General features: G+C 36.3%; 1 protein-coding gene across 1 annotated transcript in view; it reads right to left on the bottom strand.

Moving 5' to 3' along the window:
* LOC149257209 (glutathione S-transferase L3-like) overlaps positions 1-22,810 on the bottom strand; it is a 44,940-nt gene that overhangs the window by 6,044 nt on the left and 16,086 nt on the right. The window contains exon 3 of the mRNA XM_089460424.1: positions 2,848-2,989. Within this exon, the coding sequence (XP_089316550.1) occupies positions 2,848-2,989 (142 nt within the window). The remainder of the gene's footprint in view (positions 1-2,847; positions 2,990-22,810) is intronic.

Genomic DNA, 22,810 nt, shown 5'->3' with positions numbered 1-22,810 from the left:
TCTAATTTGCATAAAATGAAACTAATATCAAACTACGCATTCATACTTCAATCCCTCACCATTTGACTCACTCTGGCTTTAGGAGGTAACTGAAAATGACATGAGCAATTCAATAACTAACTTGCAGAAAAATAAACTAATATCAAACTACGCATTCATACTTCAATCCCTCACCATTTGACTCGCTTTGGCTTTAGGAGGTAACTGAAAATGACATGAGCAATTCAATAACTAACTTGCAAATAAATAAACTAATATCAAACTACGCATTCATACTTCAATCCCTCACCATTTGACTCGCTCTAGCTTTAAGAGGTAATTGAAAATGACATTAGTAATCTAATATTTATCTTGCAGAAAAGTAAATGAACAAAGCTAAAAGAAATAAACAGTGCTGGAATTAGAACTATGAAAATAAATCAGCAGAAGGACAAGATAATTCCATGTCATTAGTCATTATAAAGCTATGTGCAAATGCCTGGGCTACCTATTAGAACCTGAAACAAAGACACTGATCAGTTAACAGCATTAGAAAGCATAAAAACTATGGACAACAATCGACATGAATACCATAAGCAGTGCAATATATACAAGTAAACAATTATGGCATCAGGAACGTAAAGAAATAAAGCATGAAACTATACAGTAGTTAACAAAACCTTGGTGTGTACAGGGGCCCTCTGCACAACCTCGGCCAATCAGCAATCAACCACGAATTGAGCTTATAAACAGTGTCTTCTCATGTATTAAAATGCAGTCATAACATAAGGATAAAGTCACGGCACAGTGGGCTCGTAAACAGTCAAAATTACATTAAAAAAGCTAGCTAATATGCGTATGAGAACGCTTTATTTATAACAGAGGATGACATAACCACTTTCCTAAAATCTGCGCTGATAAAAAGACACGTGAATAACCACGTCTAGAAATCTAGCATTATGGTAGTTGTGAAAATTAAATCCAAGGAGGGTGGCTGTTAGATTCGGTTCATGGAGCAGTCCACAGGTGTTAACACGTCTCCTGAGATTTAGGAACGGCCACGCAAGTCTTCACGTGGTGAAAAACAGAGTTCTGCCACCGCAAGACTCTTAAGTTGACCACCACTTGACTATCTTTGACCACGGCCTTCTGTAAGGGATTCGGCTGAACCAATAGGACACGGTCCATGTCCACATCAATTACAACTTGCCCATGTGGCTGGATTCGCCTGAAGACACCTGTAGCATAGACTTCAACAAAAATGTTGCGGAAAGTTGAATTGGCTGCGGAAAGTGACAAGATTCCGCAGCGGAATGAGCAAAAATCTAGATCAAACAGTGGACACAAGACATAGTTAGGAAACCATTTTATATGCTCTTTTTAAACTAATATGCAATGATTTGAGAGCTTAGGAGGTCCAGGTAAATGGAAAAAGGCTAAAAAGGTGTATAGGGAATATGCAAGTTTGGGACTCAACATACCCCCACTGTGAAGGTGTTGCATGTCCTCATGCAACCAAAATTTTGATCATCCCCTCTTTAGTCCATGTGTTCTGAAGTGTCTGCCAGTACATCCAGTCCTCTTCTCTTTTTCCTTGGTGCTACTACCATCCTGGGCTTCCTTATCAAACATCTGAATTTGAGATTGATTAATTCCCTACTCAAATTCCTGCACTTTTCTTTAATTTTTTGTTCTTTTTCTGCCACAGTCCCAGATCTAACATAGTACTATGATGAATGATTTTGTCCATTTTGCTTTGCTCCTTTAATGCTTCATTTTCTTGTTTAATGTGCCTGTTTAAAACCTCCAATTCAAACACTTCTTGTTTCAATGATTGGACTTGTGCTTCTTGTGCTATGTGAGGCAGAGTGGATGACGTGCTCGGGCCTGCAGCTGTCTTCTCTAAGGATTCTAGATAATCATACACCTCTTGCTGATTTGGATCTATTTCGGGTGTTTTCCTTGGGTTGACCTCAAAGTCTTGTTGAGGAGGAGGACTGATTTCTAACTCTGGCCGAGAAGGACTTATATCAACATCTGGAGGACTGGTTTCAATATTTGGCTAAGGATGAGGTGGGCTATGGCTAGCTGGAGGTTTCTCGGGTGTTTCCCCACCCAAGTCAATGAAGTGGGGTCCTTTTACTTTTGTTTTCCTCCACTTTCCTCTAAGCCTGCTGCTTCTTCTTAAATACTGTGGGCTAGTACTCTCTTCTTCCATACTATGTTTTCCTTTTTCTTTCTTCTTGGCTGTAGCAGCTTGTTTTCGAAGATGCACTAGTCTCTCAGACAACACTTGATAGTCTTCCTCTACAGATGGTTCTGGTGATTGGTAGACATCTTCTATGCTCCTTTTTCCTTTCAATTTCCTCTGTTTTATATCCTTAGTTCTTTCCTCCTTCTCTTTTTGACCAACTTCTTTAGTTTTTCTAATAGGAGAGTCTTGAATTATTGCACTTTTCTCTTTTCTCCTACTCCTTCTTGGTGTTTTTGGTGTACTGCTTTCAGGTGCCTCAGATGGCTCTTGAAAGTAGTTTCTTACTAAAAACCATTCCCAGGTATCTTTGTTTTTCTTCAATTGGTCTTCAATTAGAATCCTCACAAGCCCATGATGATATAAATGAGGTTCTATGTCTTCTATGTTCTTTTGGACTGTTGTGCACATCTTTTTCAAGCTCAGCAATAAGAAGTAGGGCAGATTAAGGGTTTGGTTCTCTAAGAAGTTCATCAATAACCGAGTATGATACATGTACATTGCTCCAAAACGGCCTTCACAAGTAATGAACTTTTGAATGATTAACAGTAAGGTGGCCCACTCTTTTTTAAATGCATGAACAGGAATTCATTTTGTGAATACAGTTACGCCCATACCTGGGTTACGTAATATGACTCTCCATGCCTGCTTGTCCAAACTCTTGTTTTTAAACCAGCATTCACCTTCCCGGGGTAGGTCTGTTGCAGCTGCTATGGATGCTTCGGTGATTGTGAACTTAAGGTCTCCAATTTCCACCACCTGGTCGTTGAAAGACCTTGCAAAAGTTTGTGTTATCTCCTTATTGTGGCCCTTAAATTTTTGAATGAAACGTAGCCATTTTTCCTTCTTCAGCAAGTCTTTTACTTAAGGGTATCCTTCTAAGAACTTGGGCCCTTCCGATTCTGCCCTCAATAACCGACCCATCCTTTCCTTTGTTTGAAATTCAACTGCGTGTGAGGGTTTAGCAGAGGTAAGACGGCTAGGTTACAGGGTTTATGGAGAAGAAAACAGTGGCTGAAAATGGAAGATGGAGAACAGGTAGCGGGAGTGTTCAGGGACTGTAAGTTGAAACAGAGGACAGGCAGCTGAGGTGAGTTCACGAAATGGAGTGAAGACGTATGTGAACGAGGTGGTAATGTAGCCATGGCTTTAATAAAATGGCAGGGGAGTGAAGTGAACCTGGAATTTTTAAACTGAATGGCTGCATAGGAGATGTTAACACGTTTAAGAAATGGCTATGGAAATTATGCGGTGGAGACGAGCCGTAATTAAATAGGTGACATCTCATGATTACAAGTGTGCTGTGAAAGTGCAGTCAACTATGAGTTAAACCCAAAAATTAATCATGAGACCATTTAGGGAATAAATGCATGGTTCATAGAGGAATGTCATGGAATGGTAATGGATCTATCATGGTAATAATTGCATATAGTGGAGCTTTAAGGTTTAATAACTATGCAAAATTGTTCCTTTGATTGCTATTTGAAAGAAATTTTTACTCATACCTTGGAATCTTTTCCATTTGTTGTCCATTAGCCCTTAATCAACTGCTCCTTATTGATGCCTTTAGATGCTCCATGTCTTCATAATATATGCTTAGTCATACCTGCATTTTCATGATTATTGAACTAACATCTTGACTGTCAATTTTGAAAAACAGAGTGGTGGCCGCAGAAACTGCTTATGGCTGCGGAAACTGATTCCAGTTGCGGAAACTGACACAACAACCACTTGGCTAAATAAAGATATTTAGATAATAACTAACTGAATGGAAATGGTCATGAAAGAGACTTTTATTGATGAAATGGATGAAATGGAGTGGAGTGGAATGAAAATGAAATGGAGTGGATGAAAATAAAGTGAAGTGAAAATGGGAAAGGAAGAGAGATTTTTTTTTTTTGGAAAATATAGGGTGTCAGGTGTTCCTAATTTTCACTCTATATTTTCTGTATAAGACTGCCAATCAGTGATTGGTTTTCAGGCTTATACATTTTAATTTTTTTAACAGAAAGGAACAAAGGCTAGGCTAGTGGAGAAGAATGATTCTTCTTGACCAGCTTTATTCCAGAATTCTCTTGAAACATTTTGACAAATTCCTCTTTTGAGAGTGGCTTATGATAAATCTTTAATCTGTGGCCATTCACAATAAGAGGAGTTTGAAATTCATCGATGGTCTTGATTCTTACCGCTCCATTGTTAAAGACTTTGTCAATCTCATATGGCCCAAGCCAATGAGTCTGAAATTTTCCTTTGAAGTCTTTAAACTTGGAATCAAATAGTAATGCCCAATCTCCCTCTTGAAACTTTTTCTCTTTGATGTATTTGTCATGCCACTTAGCTCTTTGATGTTGAACTAGATTATTTCTTACGATTGCTTCTTATCTGATCTCATCCAGCTCATTCAACTGCTCCATTATGTGCTTTTGGGCTTCTGATAGATTCATCCCCAACTGAACTGCCATCTTGAAAGTTTTGACTTGAAACTCAATGGGGAGCAGGACTTCTTTCCCATAAGCAAGTTCATAGGGAGAATGTCCTGTTGTATTCCTCCATGTAGTTCTGTAGGCCCATAAGGCTTCAAGAAGCCTTTCTGCCCAATCTCTTCTGTGTAGATGAATAGTTTTGGTGATGATGCTTTCAATAACTTTGTTTGTAGACTCCACTTGGCCATTTGCTTGCGGATGGTAAGGATTAGATTTTCTGTGCTTGATTTTGTATTCTTGCATCAGCTTCTCCATCATGTTGGATGTAAATTGACTTCCTTGATCTATCACAATTTCTCTTGGGACACCAAAGCAAGTAAAATATCCTCATAAAGAAAACTAACAACTGAATTTTCAGTAGCAGAAAGTAATGCTTTGGCTTCTACCCATTTAGTGACATAATCAGTATATACCAATATATACTTCTTTTGTTTAGATGGTGGATTAATGGGTCCAATGAAATCTAAAGCCCATTTTTCAAAGGGTTCGATGAGTACCTGTGGTTGTAATGGCATTTCATTTGAAAGAGTCGGTTCCCTACTCTTTGGCAACTGTCACACCTTTTGACATATTCTTTTGTATCTTTGAAGAGGGAAGGCCAATGATATCCTAAAGAAAGGATTTTATAGGTCGTCCTTTTGTCAGCAAAGTGTCCACCACATGGTTCATCATGACATGCCTTGAGGATGTCAGGCACTTTCATCTTCCCTAACACATCTTCTGATCACAAAATTTGGCCCTGTTTTAAACAATTCGTTAGAAATCCATGAATATTTGAACTCTCCTGAATAATCTTTCTTCTTTCACTAGGAAATAGATGTGTAGGTAGTTTCCCTGTAACCAAATAGTTAGCAATATTTGCATACCAAGGAGTCTTCGTAGTTACTGCAAATAAATATTCATCTAGAAACTTATCCTCTACAGGAGAATCTTCATTAGTATTTTGTATCTTAGACAAGAAATCAGCTACTGTATTTTGTTTCCTTGGTCTATCCAACACAGTAATATTGAATTCCTGTAAAAGTAAGAGCCATCTTGTAACTCTGCCATTAGTAACAAGTTTGTTTATTAGATATCTAATCACAGAATGATCAGTATGGACAAAATTTTCATAGCCTGTTATATAATGTCTAAACTTATTGATTGCTATGAACAACAGCTAAGAACTCTTTTTCAGTCACAGTATAGTTCAACTCAGTGGGAGTCAAATTTTTATTGGTATAATAAATGGCATAAGGAACTAAATCCTTTTGACCCAACACAGCTCCTAGAGCTGTATTTAAAGCATTTGTAGAAATATGGAAAGGAAGTTTCCAATTTGGCCCTCTCAAAATGGGTGCCTTAGATATTCGTGTTTTCAAAGTTTCAAATGCTAATTGACAATCAGGATCCCATTTGAATTCACAGTCTTTTGTAAATAATTTGAAGAGTGGAGATGCTATTTTGGTGAAAATTTCTATAAATCTTCTATAGTACCCAGTAAATCCCAAAAAACTTCTAACATCTTTTTGATAATTTGGAATAGGCAACTTGGAGATGACTTCAACTTTTGATCTATCAACTTTAATCCCATCCCCTGAAATGTGATGTCCCAAAACAATACCTTTAGTAAACATCATAAAGAATTTTTCATGACTCAATGAAAGGTTTGTTTCTTTACATCTTATAAGGACTTTTTCCAAATTCTCTAATGCCTCTTCAAATGAATTACCATAAACTGTAAAATCATCCATATAAACCTCTGCACAATCTTGGATTAGATCAGAAAAAATTCCTAGTACTGCTCTTTGAAATGTTGCGGGTGCATTACATAATCCAAAAGGAAGCACTCGGTAAGCAAAAGTTCCCATGGACAAGTAAATGTGGTCTTATCTTGATCTTCAGGTGATACCTGAATTTGATTATAGACACTAAAACCATCCAAAAATGAAAAGTACTTTTTGCCTGCTAGAGTATCTAATACCTAATCTATAAAGGGCAAAGGAAAGTGATCCTTCAAAGTTGCTTTATTCAATTCCCTGTAATCAATGCAGACTCTCCATTTACCATTCTTTTTAGGTACTACAACCAAAGGAGAAACCCATCGACTATCTGAAATTGGATAAATGAAGTTTACATTGAGTAGTTTTTGGAGCTCTTCTTTCACTATCTCCCTAAGGTCTGGATTCGTCCTTCTCTGAGGTTGTTGTGGAGCGATAAAAAGGTGTCTTGTGAACTCCTAATTACCTCACATTAATTATCAACCCAGGGACGACTTTTTATTTCAAGAGTGTACTCTGTCTGAGGTGGCTATTTACTCAAGAGTAATGTTTTGCAGTGTAGTGCTTAAAACCCAAAAGTAAATGAATGCTTGAAACAAAATCTAATTGGAGCAGCAAGAAACTAAATCATTCATTCAAACACCCATCAATCGAGGATATAGTAGCAATAACTCATTCCTCTAGAAATTGATGGAATAGAGTATGGACCATGGATCTGGGAGCGTGGTAGCGTCTGCTGAGGCTCACGACAGCCTTGGACCTTCTCTCACACCAAAGCAACAAAGGCAAGTAAATAAATCAGCAGAAAGTAAAACGGAACAGCGAAATGGAAATGGGACAGCAATAAATGATACAGCAGTAAAATGGAACAGCAATAATCAAATGGAACAACAACAATCAAATGGAACAGCAATCCTTAATGAATTACGAAACAACAACTATCACCCGTATGTACATGATTTACATTAATATAGCAATCTGAGAGTATCGAATGATGCAACTATGTTTCTAAACAGAATGATGCTACTCTCGAATCCCATAAATATGGTTTAACATAAATCCAATGACAGTAACATTCATACCAGTACTCTGTTACAGAAATGGCTGAATAAAGATACAATTCGACCCCGTGTGAATTCAATTATATAGTGCAGAGTTCTTACATGGAGAAATCGTTCATTCATTGATCATAACAGAATCATAGCGTATCATATAAAGAATGTATCAGATTACTTAATAATAGAAATAAACAAACCACACGCAAATCACCGTATAATAATACAAAGGCAAGTGTCCTTCGGAGCCGGGCCCTTAGCTGCCAATGGAACACTGCCTTAAGTTACTCCAGATGCAGAGACGAAACGAACACCGAGTCTTTTATATTAATTGCATCAACAAAAGCATAACAAAGTCAGGTCTCAGCGAGACTCAATGATCACAGTTGTTCTGGAACCGTAAAATTACAAGAATAGTCCCCCTTCCTCTGATCTTTGGTTTCATTTAAATAGAGGAAGATCAGAGCATAGATAATTACAACATGATTCTTCTACAAATTTAGGTTGATTCTAACTTCATCTCTTCAACAAAAGCAAGACGAATTTGGGTTTACAGCTGAGATTTGGAGGGCGGCCGCAACTGCAAATCTGAGAAAATCGTGCTCAAAGAACCCTGCGTTTCTCCCTGTACAAGCCGAATTTGGGAAAACTGTTCTTAATGAAGTTAATTGGGCCCGTTCTGGACAAAACCCATGTTCCGGATTTTCCAAATTCGTCTTCATTTGCTCAGAATCTCAACCGCAAAACTGTCACTCCTTAAACCAGCGAATTTCTGAGTTGGCAGATTTAAAAATCAAATCTTCAATCTGGAGGTTACTTTGGAGGCTAAAAATGGTGAATAATGTTATAACCAACTTATTAGAACTATCATTGGTAAAATAATGCATAATCATTAATTTATTAGAAATAAAGGAGAATAAATAATGTAAGAGCATAAATCATCATAAAATGGATTTATATAATAAATTATAATAAATGACATGATGAAGAATGGTAGAAATGGGTGGAATAAGTGTTGAAAAGTGATAATAATAATGGCATATTAACGACCCAACATACCCCCACACTCAATATGTTGCATGTCCTCATGCAACGAAAACTGAATATATTGCATGTCCTCATGCAACCCAAAGACAAAAACCCATGTGTTAACCAAGCAATAAAATAAATATGTTCATCTCAGTGCATGAAATGGATAGAACAAATGAATTCTTCCTCAATTAATGAATATTCAATTTTAGGAATCTTGATGAAGGCATAACAATTAAGTTGCAGCAAAATATAATATAAATAACAACAACCTTTATTAACCATTTTCCCAAAAACTACAACCCAGCTTTTGTTGAAATTTGGCAAGTAAATTTATAATATATGAATGCCTTTATGATCCAAAAATCGGATTGTTTTGATGCACGGATCATGAGATATAAACAAAATGGTTGTAGGTGAGAGTGCATGATTTCTGAAATTTTTATGAACCAATTTATTTTGAATTTATCTAGGTATGTGTATTTTAATAGTATGTCTGTGTTTCCTAGATATCACAAGAATGGAGTTCATAGTTTTAAAAATATTAGGGAAATCAATTTCTACAGTGAAATTGTATGCCTTAAATGAGAAAGAAAATAGAAAACATCCATCATGCGTAGCAATTCCTCCCCCTCTTTGAAAAATTAGCATGCCCTCATGCGATGCTAGAAAACAAATAGAGGTGGTAGCTACTATCTGTGGAATTCTATGCTTGGTGTAAAACAACATGGCATAAGGGAGGTGTTGAGAATGAATAAGAATAGAAATGGATGATAAATAATATGAATGATGTGGTTAGAAGAAAGAAATGAAGGAACACTCCCCCACACTCGGAAATGATATGCTGCTGAAAAATGGGAAGTGGTAAAAACTATGAAATGAAGGATGACAAATAATGCTCAAAATGGATTTTCATTAGATTCTCCTAAATTTATAATAAATTAGAAAACTATGCAATTTTACCTCAAGTTTTACCTCCAAAAGAAAAATGTGGAATGACATATATGTATTGATAGTTGTTGAAGCTGATGTAGGCAAAGTTGGTGCTGAAAGTGATGCAAAAGGTGGAATCCAGGGAAGCACATCATGTCTGAAGAATTGTTCACGTTCACAAGCCGCTACTGTAAAGTGCAATAGTGTGGTCATGCTACGAATAGAATTTTGCTCATACTTGTTGTTCTCCTGTAAACAAAGCACTATTTTGCATACAATGTGCTTGAATCCATAGTGTTAGCGTTGAATAGCAACAGATAAGATGCATGCAAAATTGCAATTAGAAAAACTTATGTATACATGCAATACTAATATGTTGTCAAATCAACAAGGTATGGCAAAGTGCAGTAATCATATCGCATGCAATCCCATAATGCATACATTCCCCCTCCAATTGGAAAATGGGTTCCATAACCATAAAGCATATGAAAGGGGGTGGTGCTGACGGCAAGGCAATGGAATGAACAATATATCAGTAAGGGAGGCAGAGTACACTTATGAATGATAGGACGGTGAAAGTTATGGTTATATTGAGAGCAAAGTGTGTAAAGATAGTTATGAATAAGAGATAGGACGCTTTGGATTGATGATAGTTTATACAAAACGAAAAAGGACAACAATATGCTAAAAAGATGCTTTACTGACGGTATTCTAGCTGAAAATGATGTGATTGATCATAAAACAATTTCTCATGCATAAAGGTTCAAAACAGGGAAAAAGTTAAGGAAATAACTTCTCTGATAAAAAGAAAAATAAGAAAAGGGTATTATAATAATAATTGACGATAAGATATAACTTCAATACCATAAGCAGAGCCGCTGCTGCCAGCAGGCGTCCATAGCCTCGGCAGGGTTTCTTTTTAACCCATATGAGCCAGAATCCTCAATTTATAACTAGAGAGTTTCAGTGTTGTTCTACAGAAGAGATCAGTGTGCTGGCGTGGTAACCAGATAACCACACTGCCATTCACTAGGATGTAGCAAAAGTGATCAGGCCGGCTCGTGATGAGACCTCCTGTTCCAAGGATAATTTGGCTATCCAATGGATCATAACCCTGGTGTGGTGGCCATAATGGGAATGTCACTTTGTTACAGCCTTATGAACATGGTAGGCTGGCTCGTAATGAGACCCCCTATCCTCCATCTGCGAACAAAATTTTGTTGTTATTACACATTTTTATGATAAAAAGAGGGAGGCTCAGTACTCCTTAAGAGTAGGGATGGCGGAAGAAGTTGAACATGTCAATATATAAAAAAATATACCCATAATCTCATTTATTATAGACAGAGAAGATTATAACCAGGAAGGGTGGAACCAACATGATATTAAGATGATCAATCAGTATCATGTACAACAGAAAACAATGCAGTAAAGTAATATATAAATAATTGTGTCCCTTTTTGAAAAGAATCTAACATCAAGGAGCTGTCCTGTTAAAGATCATAACGTAAATGATAATAACTCGCTTCAAAAGAATCCATAATTCCTGTCCTCATAAAAATAGTGTACTTCATGCCATGAAAGAGAATCAGGAGAATGTGGTTGAGCTGAACTATGAATAATCCCACAAGAGAAAGGAAGGGTTGCTCTCAAAAATACTCTCAAAGTGTTGCTTTTTTTTGAAGGAACAGCAAAAACACTCAAAAAGAAAGTGGTGTTCTGTGTAGGGAACAACAAAGAAAATGCATACCAAAAAAAAAGCAAAAATACACACAAAAACGCGAAACTGCTGTTCCTTTTGAAAAAAGAAACAGCAAAAACACGCACTGCTATTCCTTTTGAAAAAAAAGGAATAGCAAAAACTCAAACTGCTGTTCCTTTTGAAAAAGGAACAGCAAAAACTCAAACTGCTGTTCCTTTTGAAAAAGGAACAGCAAAAACACGCACTGCTGTTCCTTTTGAAAAAAGGAACAGCAAAAACTCAAACTGCTGTTCCTTTTGAAAAAGGAACAGCAAAAACTCAAACTGCTGTTCTTTTTTAAAAAGGAACAGCAAAAACACGCACTGCTGTTCCTTTTGAAAAAAGGAACAGCAAAAACTCAAACTGATGTTCCTTTTGAAAAAGGAACAACAAAAACTCAAACTGCTGTTCCTTTTGAAAAAGGAACAGCGAAAACACGCACTGCTGTTCCTTTTGAAAAAAAGGAACATCAAAAACTCAAACTGATGTTCCTTTTGAAAAAGGAACAGCAAAAACTCAAACTGATGTTCCTTTTGAAAAAGGAACAGCAAAAACACGAACTGCTGTTCCTTTTGAAAAAAAAGGAACAGCAAAAACATGCCAAATGCTGTTCCTTTTGAAAAAGGAACAGCAAAAACACACCCAATGTGCAAGTGCAGAAGTGTTGTTCCATTTCGAAAAGGAACAGCAGCTGTTCCTTTTCGAAAAGGAACAACAAAATGAACTGTGAAAAAGGAACAACAAAATGAATGACTGATCCAAACAGTGCTATTCCTTTCGAAAATAGATAGCAAAACGAAAATGATGTCCCTTTGAAAAAGGAACAGCAGGAACGACAAAAATGCTCACAAATGCTGTTCCTTTAGAAAAGGAACAGCAAAATACACAACCATAAAATGCAAACACACAAAGAATGAGTTAGCTGTTCACTGTATTGAAGCTGAGGATGGGTCACAGTTTGAATGAAGCAACACCTGAAACACAAAATATAAAAGAAATTAGAAAAGAAACAACATTTTATTTAAAGAAAAAAAAAAAAAAAATTATAATATGTAAATTGAGTTACAACAGCTATGATATTATGTAAAAAAATGATCTTTTTGAAAAATGTTTTGGCAGCAGTGACAAGACATGAATCTTGAAATTGAAATCAATTCTTTATTTGTTCTATTATGAATCCGTTGGATAATGATTTGGATAAAATTCCTTTGTTTTATAAAAACTTCTTTGAAAAATCACTCGTCCATAAATTGACCTTCTTTATTTTCCCAGGACCTGCAAAAAACGAGTATCTACCTGTAATAAAGCATTAAATCATGAAGAAAGAGAGGTGTACGGGCTCCCTTAATCCAAGAATTATGTAAAAAACAACAAGTAGTTATTCTGTATAACAAATCCATAGAGAAAATAACAAAGTAAAATTTATTTGTTACCTGCGGGAGAGCAGTGGCCAATCATACTAACCTGCAGTGTTTTAATCACAACTTCTTTGTTTTTTGTCGAAATTGAGTGATTCCAAAGCCAAATGAGAGTTAATTCAAAGGTTTATCTCCAGTAGAAACAGGTTTTAAAAATTCAATGATATGATATGTCAAATTTGTTTAGAACAACCTGCATAATAGAGTCATTTTCGATTACCCGGCTTAGACCAACAGTTGATATTTCAAGCATAACTTTTTCGTTTGATGTCAGATTCGAATGATTCAAATTGGAAATGAAAATAGATTCATTTATTGATCTCCAATAGAAACAGGTTTTGAAGACAAGAAGAATTGATAGGTCAAATACTTTAAGGAACAACCGGAAAGACATAGTTTTAAGGGTGCTGATTTACGGTAGACAGTCAGTATTTTAATCATAAATTCCCCATAAGATATCGAAAATGAGTGATTCCAATTGCATTGTAAACTAGATTCATAGGGGAATCTACCATAGAAACAGGTTTTAAAAATTCATTCATTTAGGCCTCCAAAAACTGACTGTCCCAACTCTGTTCCTGAGCTGCCCACTAGACATCCGGTCAATGTTTTGGCTCTAACTTTTTCGTTTCAAATCCAAATTGAGTGATTCAAATTGGATTGGAAAGTAGACATCAAGGGCTACTTAGGATAGAAACAGGTTTTAAAAATATGGTCATTTAGGCCTCCAAAAACTGACCGTCCCAACTCTGTTCCTGAGCTGCCCGCTAGATAACCGGTCAATGTTTTGGTTCTAACTTTTTCGTTTCAAATCCAAATTGAGTGATTCAAATTGGGTTAGAAAGTAGACATCAAGGGCTACTTAGGGTAGAAACAGGTTTTAAAAATATTCACTTTTGGTCCCTCAAAACATGACTGTCCCGACTGTTTTTCCATAAAGTTCATCAAGCCCGCAAGCTAAAAAAATGAAATTCAAGCATTTTTTCAAATTGGTGATAAAAATGAAAATGAGTGTTTGTAGAACTTATTATTTCCATTATGATTCATCTACATACACAAATTATAAAAAAATTATCACCGATGTTGATTTGCATAGCATGTTGCAACAAAAACCCTAGTTTTACAAAAGAGCAAAATGCACTTATTTATGTCCTTATTTTATTTTATTTTCTACCCTAACCTATTTTGATTTGAAAAATGAATATGACTACGTGTATGAGTATTTCTAGTGAAGCCATTTTCGAAATAAGGCTTCATGTATACACATACCCCAATTTGAAAAATGGATATTAATGAAAATTAGGGTATAAGAAGCCATCTTCCCTTGAAAAAATGATATCAAAAATTGTTGAAGCATGGAGTGATGTTGCAAACAAATGATGGAGTGAAACCAATCTTCAATGTATCCTTTACTTTTTTGATCTTGCATAGCCATCATATCATGAAGTTCTTGGGCTTTTAAAATAGCTTGTTGATGCATAGTAAAAGAAACCTCATTTTCTTCCATAGCTTCTGCAATTTTTGCATTTGAAACATTCTGAATCTCATTGTAGGTTTTCTCTAATAACACATGTGAGATAGAATGGGTGGGAAGGGTGTGTAAATTTGCCAGCTCAACATTGTAAACATGTTGTACTGGTTTATTATGGTGAGGGTGTGGAATTAGTTGAGTAGGAAAATGTGTATGGAATGGAGCATTTTGATGATGTGGTTGATTGGGTTGTGTGAATGGTTTTGATGGGAAAGCAAGGTGTTGTGAAAGAGCTGGTGGAAAATATGGAGAATGTGCTTGTGCTACAAGATGAGGGAGAGTAGTCATGCCATCATAAGATGAACCATGCCCCACTTGTAAACAAGATAGGTGGTTATATTGAAATTGACATGGCTGCCCTAACACATTAGCATTCCATAATGGATTATGCAAGTATGACAATGGAGAAAAAGTGTTTTGAACCATACCTATAGGCCTTGTTGCAGCTTTCCCATCTCTTTGATATGCCACTTCCATCCTAGATAAGGAAGAGTGAGTATCTATGAGATGCTCCTTTCGGTCATAAGGGCAAAACACTTCATCAAATTCTTGATTTTTCTGAACCTGCAAAACATCCAATTTTTCATTTAGAGAGCTAATAAAATCAATTTTAAAATGTTCAAGTAAATCATTGATTTCAGCTCTCATGTCTCCTGTTCTTGTAGCAGATTTGGAAAACAAAGAAAAAACATCTCTAGGATTCTTACCAGCCTTGGAGATTCCTCTTGAATACCTTATGCACAACTCACAAACATCATCATATGATAACTGAAAAACATCACCTTTTCCTATCAGATTTAAAAGTTCTAAACATTCATCTTTGATTCCTTTAAGAAGGAGTTTTAAGATCTCTTTTTCCAAATGCTTATGCTTTGATTTTTGAAGGTTATAATGAAATCGATCTACATAGTCCTCCAAACTTTCATCTTCCCCTTGTATCATATAGAAAATATCTTCATTGGCTTTGCAATAGTCTTGGTACTTCTTCAAGAATATGTTCTTCATGTCCTCCCATGATTGGATGCAATTCCCACCTAGGCTCATGAACCATCGGAGAGCTGCTCCTTTTAGAGTAAGAGGAAACACTTTCAATCTTTGATCATTAGTATAATAATCATATCCTCTACAAAGTATTTCAAACTCAAACATAAATGTATGTGGATCTTCATTTGCTAAACCATGAAAATTTGGTAAAGATGGGGGAATTATGTGCATTTGTGTCACTCTTAGATCTTTGATAGGAAATTCAAAAGTAGAAACGTGAGCCATTTCTTACCATAGTTTAAGATGTTCTTCATGTATTTCTTCGAGGCTCCTTCTTCAAATGTTCCTGTCAATCAGTTAGTGAAATGGGTGGTGCTTACATCACCACTTGCGTGATTCATTTTTTAAAAATTTCTATCTTTTTCCTAATCATTCACACAAAAATTCAAACATCTATTTCTACTCTAGGTTCTTTAACAGTCCTGCTGGAAAGCGGACGGGGGAGCAGGGCTTTTACATGCTCCGTACGCAGGTTCTTACCTTCCGTTTTTAAGATCCAACTCTTCCCTAGCAGGCACTCATCAGATTCACACTACTCTTTAGAAATGGCTACACTCTCCCCGGCAACGGCGCCAAAATGTGGAGCGATAAAAAGGTGTCTTGTGAACTCCTAATTACCTCACATTAATTATCAACCCAGGGACGACTTTTTATTTCAAGAGTGTACTCTGTCTGAGGCGGCTATTTACTCAAGAGTAATGTTTTGCAGTATAGAGCTTAAAACCCAAAAGTAAATGAATGCTTGAAACAAAATCTAATTGGAGCAGCAAGAAACTAAATCATTCATTCAAACACCCATCAATCGAGGATATAGTAGCAATAACTCATTCCTCTAGAAATTGATGGAATAGAGTATGGACCATGGATCTGGGAGCGTGGTAGCATCTGCTAAGGCTCACGACAGCCTTGGACCTTCTCTCACACCAAAGCAACAAAGGCAAGTAAATAAATCAGCAGAAAGTAAAACGGAACAGCGAAATGGAAATGGGACAGCAATAAATGATACAGCAGTAAAATGAAACAGCAATAATCAAATGGAACAACAACAATCAAATGGAACAACAATCCTTAATGAATTACGAAACAACAACTATCACCCGTATGTACATGATTTACATTAATATAGCAATCTGAGAGTATTGAATGATGCAACTATGTTTCTAAACAGAATGATGCTACTCTCGAATCCCATAAATATGGTTTTAACATAAATCCAATGACAGTAACATTCATACCAGTACTCTGTTACAGAAATAGCTGAATAAAGATACAATTCGACCCCGTGTGAATTAAATTATATAGTGCAGAGTTCTTACATGGAGAAATCGTTCATTCATTGATCATAACAGAATCATAGCGTATCATATAAAGAATGTATCAGATTACTTAATAATAGAAATAAACAAACCACACGCAAATCACCGTATAATAATACAAAGGCAAGTGTCCTTCGGAGCCGGGCCCTTAGCTGCCAATGGAACACTGCCTTAAGTTACTCCAGACACAGAGACGAAACGAACACCGAGTATTTTATATTAATTGCATCAACAAAAGCATAACAAAGTCAGGTCTCAGTGAGACTCAATGATCACAGTTGTTCTGGAACCGTGAAATTACAAGAACAGTCCCCCTTCCTCTGATCTTTGGTTTCATTTAAATAGAGGAAGATCAGAGCATAGATAATTACAACATGATTCTTCTACAAATTTAGGTTGATTCTAACTTCATCTCTTCAACAAAAGCAAGACGAATTTGGGTTTACAGCTGAGATTTGGAGGGCAGCCGCAACTGCAAATCTGAGAAAATCGTGCTCAAAGAACCCTGCGTTTCTCCCTGTACAAGCTGAATTTGGGCAAACTGTTCCTTATGAAGTTAATTAGGCCCGTTCTGGACAAAACCCATGTTCCGGATTTTCCAAATTCGTCTTCATTTGCTCAGAATCTCAACCACAAAACTGTCACTCCTTAAACCAGCGAATTTCTGAGTTGACAGATTTAAAAATCAAATCTTCAATCTGGAGGTTACTTTGGAGGCTAAAAATGGTGAATAATGTTATAACCAACTTATTAGAACTATCATTGGTAAAATAATGCATAATCATTAATTTATTAGAAATAAATGAGAATAAATAATGTAAGAGCATAAATCATCATAAAATGGATTTATATAATAAATTATAATAAATGACATGATGAAGAATGGTAGAAATGGGTGGAATAAGTGTTGAAAAGTGATAATAATAATGGCATATTAACGACCTAACAGTTGTCTGATTGGTCTATTGTTTTCCTCAATGTAGATGTGATGAATGCATGTCTTAGGGTCAATACCTATACTCCCATGCAAATGCAGTAGAATTTTTTTGCAAGATTTTGGTTAGCTCTCCCTGTTGTGATTTTTCCAATTTTTTGTTGATATTCAATGTTTTACCTGGAAAAATCTCAATGGCAGAACTACCAAACTCTTCCATAGAATAAAGAGACATTTGTCTAGATGATAGATACTCAATGTCAGAATCTAACTGAAATTGTGTGTGGTCATATTCTGAAGATGTTTCAAAATTTTCTAATGTGTTCAGAATTTGACTATCTTCACTGATTTCAGAAATGGTAAAGACAGGTTGTATAGTGTCCTCATCATCGACCCATTCATTATCTCCTACTTCTGTAATTTCTTTCGCTGGAGGATACAAATTGAATTTCTTTGTCGAATTACCATAAAAAATATACATATCCCCAGATCTACAACTGATAAAAGCATCAGCTGTGGCTAGCCAAGGTCTTCCTAAGATGAGTGGGTGCCCTCCTAGATTACTCTTGGGAGTTAAAATCATGAAATCTACTAGATATTCCCAAGAATCTAAGGAGACCGAAATGTCTTCTAATACACCATCTGGTTTGATAATTGATTGATCTGCAAGTTGTAGTAGAGTAGATGTAAAAAGAAGATTAGGAAGTTTTAGCTGTTCCATAGTCTGTCTACTCATAATGTTGATAGCAACCCCTAAATCAATCAAAGTATTTGGAATTTCTACCCCATTGGTATGTGTTTTGACAATTAGACTACCGGAATCTACATACTTCTGCATGGTAATTTTTCCCATCATGATATTTGCAATTTTTCCTACCAGGTGGATTCTTCTTGTATCTCTTGGTTTCCTTCCTGGTCTTTTGAGACTCAACTCCTTTATTGTTTTTGCTAGAATATGGATCTCTCTAATGGCTTGTAGCAAGGGAATCTTGATACAGACATTCTTTAATTCATCTAGAAAATCATAATGAGGCAACAAGATTTGTTTTTCCACTCCTTTGTCAATTTGTAATCTTTCAGGAAAAGGAGGTGTGGATGAAGATGCAGGTTGCTCAACTATAGGAGTTGTGGGGGTTGACTCTTTTTATTTTTCTTTTTGAGTGCTTGGGTTTTGAAGAGATGCTTCAGACCCTTTATTGGCTTCAAGAGAATCTTCCTCAGAAATGCTTTGCTTTTGAGAATCTATAGAAGGCTTTTCTAAAACTCTACCAGATCTGAGTTGTACATCATTGAGAGGAACAATCATATAGGTAGGAAATTGTTGTCCTTCTACCATGTAAGCATTTTGAGGATTTTTATTATTGGGATTTGGCAATGGTTGGGAAGGTAGTTGATTTGTCTTTTGTTGGAATGGACGTAAGAGTTGGGAATTTGGATTTTGTTGAGAAGGTTGTTGTTGTTGTGGAAATGGCAATGAAAGTTGTGGATTTTGATTTGGAAGTTGTGGAGCTTGTTGATTTTGAAAAGATGCAGGATATTGATAAAATTGAGCAAATCTCCCATAAGGATTTTGCATACCTTGTACCCATGATTGAAATGGATTTTGAGGTTGGGACCAAGGTTGTTGCCAAGGATTCCAATTTGGTGGGGGTTGAAAGTTTGTGGGGTTGTTAAACCCTTGATTTTGTTGCCCCTGTCAAGGTCTCCTTGAAACAAAACAGAGAGGCTCAATTGAATTTGGGTCTTCTTGAAAGACAACTTTGAGCCCAGGAATTAAATGACAATCCTTGGTCTCATGGCTTTCTGAACAAATCATACATGTTTCTACAACTTTTGCATCCAAGGGGCATTCCCTTAGAGCATGTTTCTTCCTACATTTTGGACAAAAGATGGCCAAATCTTCAACTTCTACTTTCTGCTTGTTTTGTATGTTAAGGGTGTCTAGTTGCTCACTGAGTCTCCCTAAAATATCAATTTTGGACTCATCAAGCATGTTACCAATCTCAGCCCTACTTACTGATCCAGTTGCAGATTTTTTTGCTCTAATGAGAGAAGGATCTCTAGGCCCTTTTCCAGTTTTAGCTTTTCCCCTTGAGAGATGGACATATAGCTCTGCTATATCATGAAGTGGAAGCTGAGATATATCTCCTTTTCCTATCATGTTCAAAATATCTATCCATTCATCTCTAATGGCTTTTAATAGAAGGGCTTTCAAGGTTTCCTCATCTAGGTTATTCATTTTTGCTCTTTTCAGGTTGTATTGAAATCTTTCAAGTAAATCCTCCAAGTTTTCATCTTCTTTTTGCACCATTTTGAATACCTCATCCTTATGATTGGTGGGCATACAATAGTCCAGGTATCTATCCAAAAATGTTTGTTTCATATCATTCCAAGTCCTAATAGATTGAATGACTAATCCCATGAACCATTTTAGAGTAGCTCCCTTCAATGTTGAAGGAAACAATTTGAGTTTTTGAGAGTTTTCCATATAATCATAAGTTCGGCACACGACTTCAAACTCAAATAGAAATGTTTGAGGATCCTCACTTCGCAACCCATAAAAGTTTGGGAGGACAGATGGTGAGATGCTTTTCATTGTTGTTCGAGATTCCTCATCAACTATAGGAAATCCAAATGAGTTATCTCCATCCCTATTTCCCCCGTTGTTACCTCTACCTCCTCCATTGTTTCCTCCTCCTCTACCTCTACCTCTACCTCTACCTCCTCCAAATCCGTTTACTACTTCCTTTGTCATGATAGTTTCCTCAGAGATTTCAGAGTCCTCTGGTTCTTCTACTAATGGCGAACAAGGAGGAATTTCTCCCTCTTCTTCTTCAAGTGATTCTACTTCCTCGATTACAATTTGTTTTCCTATAGAAGTAAAGAAAGGCTCTTTTCCTAACTCAGGTTTGGTGGATAGTGTGGGAGAGTCTCCTAATTTAGCTGCTGCCCCTTGAATTCCAGGAATCCTAAGGCTAGGAGTGTGAGTTGGAGATGATGGAGGTGTATCTTGTCTATACCTTGAAGTATATGGAGTTGTAAAAATCAAACTCTTGGCCCTAGTTATAAACCTTCCCCTAGAATCTCTTGCTCTATGCATGTCATTTTTTATTTTTCTTCAAGTTGGGCTAATAATTCTCTTTCTGATCTTCCAGATCACGCTAGGTGCAAGAAGAGAGCATACTCAAGAAATTATTGAACCAATAACTCTCTTTTCTGATCCTCCAGGTCACACTAGGTGCAAGAGGAGAGCATACTTTGAGAAGTTATCAATTTTTACCTTCCTTGAAATTTTCTTGTTTTTTTTTTAAGAAATTAGCTACCTAGTTTCACTTCTCTAGCAACAACGCCAAAATGTTTGGTCAATTTAGGGTGTCCTAAATTGCTATATTAATTGTCAATCCGGGAGTCATAAACTGCTGAAGTGAGGTGCACTATATATGCAAGATAACCGATTTCTTACTTTTTGTCGTTTTTTATTTTTGGTTTGTTTTTGGGTTTATCTTTTATTGATTCCCTAATGTGAGATGGAAATTCTAAAATTCAAGTATGGATATAAGTGTTCAAGGCAATGGTGACCTTTAAAATGATTTCCAAACTTCAAAATTTTCAAAAAGGTTTTAAAACTTACAATGGTGAAATCAATTCCTAAGAGAAAATAAAAATGTACCAATATTCTAATTAAACCAAACAGTGAGCTAGTGACTATGAAACCCAGTATCCTTGCTGTTGTATAAAAAGAAACTGAACTCAAAGAAATTCAAAAACTGCAAGCAAATATTACATCAACTCATATTCTGACCCCTCACCATTCGACTCGCTCTGGCTTTAGGAGGTAATCATAAACAAATTGCGTAATCTGACATCTAATTTGCATAAAATGAAACTAATATCAAACTACGCATTCATACTTCAATCCCTCACTATCTGACTAGCTCTGGCTTTAGGAGGTAACTGAAAATGACTTGAGAAATTCAATAACTAAATTGCAGAAAAATAAACTAATATCAAACTACACATTCATACTTCAATCCCTCACCATTTGACTCGCTCTGGCTTTAGGAGGTAACTGAAAATGACATGAGCAATTCAATAACTAACTTGTAGAAAAATAAACTAATATTAAACTACGCATTCATACTTCAATCCCTCACCATTTGACTCGCTCTGGCTTTAGGAGGTAACTGAAAATGACATGAGTAATCTAATATCTATCTTGCAGAAAAGTAAATGAACAAAACTGAAAGAAATAAACAGTGCTGGAATTAGAACTAAGAAAATAAATCAGCAGAAGGACAAGATAATTCCATGTCATTAGTCATTATAAAGCTATGTGAAAATGCCCGGGCTGCCTATTAGAACCTGAAACAAAGACACTGATCAGTTAACAGCATTAGAAAGCATAAAAACTATGGACAACAATCGACATGAATACCATAAGCAGTGCAATATATACAAGTAAACAATTATGGCATCAGGAACGTAAAGAAATAAAGCATGAAACTATACAGTAGTTAACAAAACCTTGGTGTGTATAGGGGCCCTCTGCACAACCTTGGCCAATCAGCAATCAACCATGAATTGAGATTATAAACAGTGTCTTCTCATGTATTAAAATGCAGTCATAACATAAGGATAAATTCACGGCACAGTGGGCTCGTAAACAATCAAAATTACATTCAAAAAGCTAGCTAATATGCATATGAGAACGCTTTATTTATAACAGAGGATGACATAACCACTTTCCTAAAATCTGCGTTGATAAAAAGACACGTGAATAACCACATCCAGAAATCTAGCATTATGGTAGCCGTGAAAACTAAATCCAAGGAGGGTGGCTGTTAGATTCAGTTCGTGGAGCAGTCCACAGGTGTTAACATGTCTCTTGAGATTTAGGAACGGCCATGCAAGTCTTCACATGGTAAAAAACAGAGTTCTGCCACCGTAAGACTCTTAGGTTGACCACCGATTGACTATATTTGACCACGGCCTTCTGTGAGGGATTCGACTGAACCAATAGGACACAGTCCATGTCCACATCAATTGCAACTTTCCCATGTGGTCGGATTCGCCTGAAGACACTTGTAGCATAGACTTCAACAAAAAGGCTGCGGAATATTGAACTGGCTGCGGAATATTGCACTGGCTGTGGAAAGTGACAAGATTCCACAGCTGAATGAGAAAAAAACTAGATCAAACAACGGACACAAGACATAGTTAGGAAACTATTTTATATGCTCTTTTTAAACTAATATGCAATGATTTGGTAGCTTAGGAGGTCCAAGTAAATGAAAAAAGGCTAAAAAGGTGTATAGGGAAGATGCAAGTTTGACACC

The sequence above is a fragment of the Pinus tabuliformis genome, chromosome 6 (assembly GCF_031772625.1).
Source record: "Pinus tabuliformis cultivar Carrire ecotype Pingquan chromosome 6, CPIR1, whole genome shotgun sequence".
Taxonomy (NCBI): domain Eukaryota; kingdom Viridiplantae; phylum Streptophyta; class Pinopsida; order Pinales; family Pinaceae; genus Pinus; species Pinus tabuliformis.
Note: the sequence above shows the minus strand (reverse complement) of the source record. Positions and strands in the feature narration are given on the sequence as shown.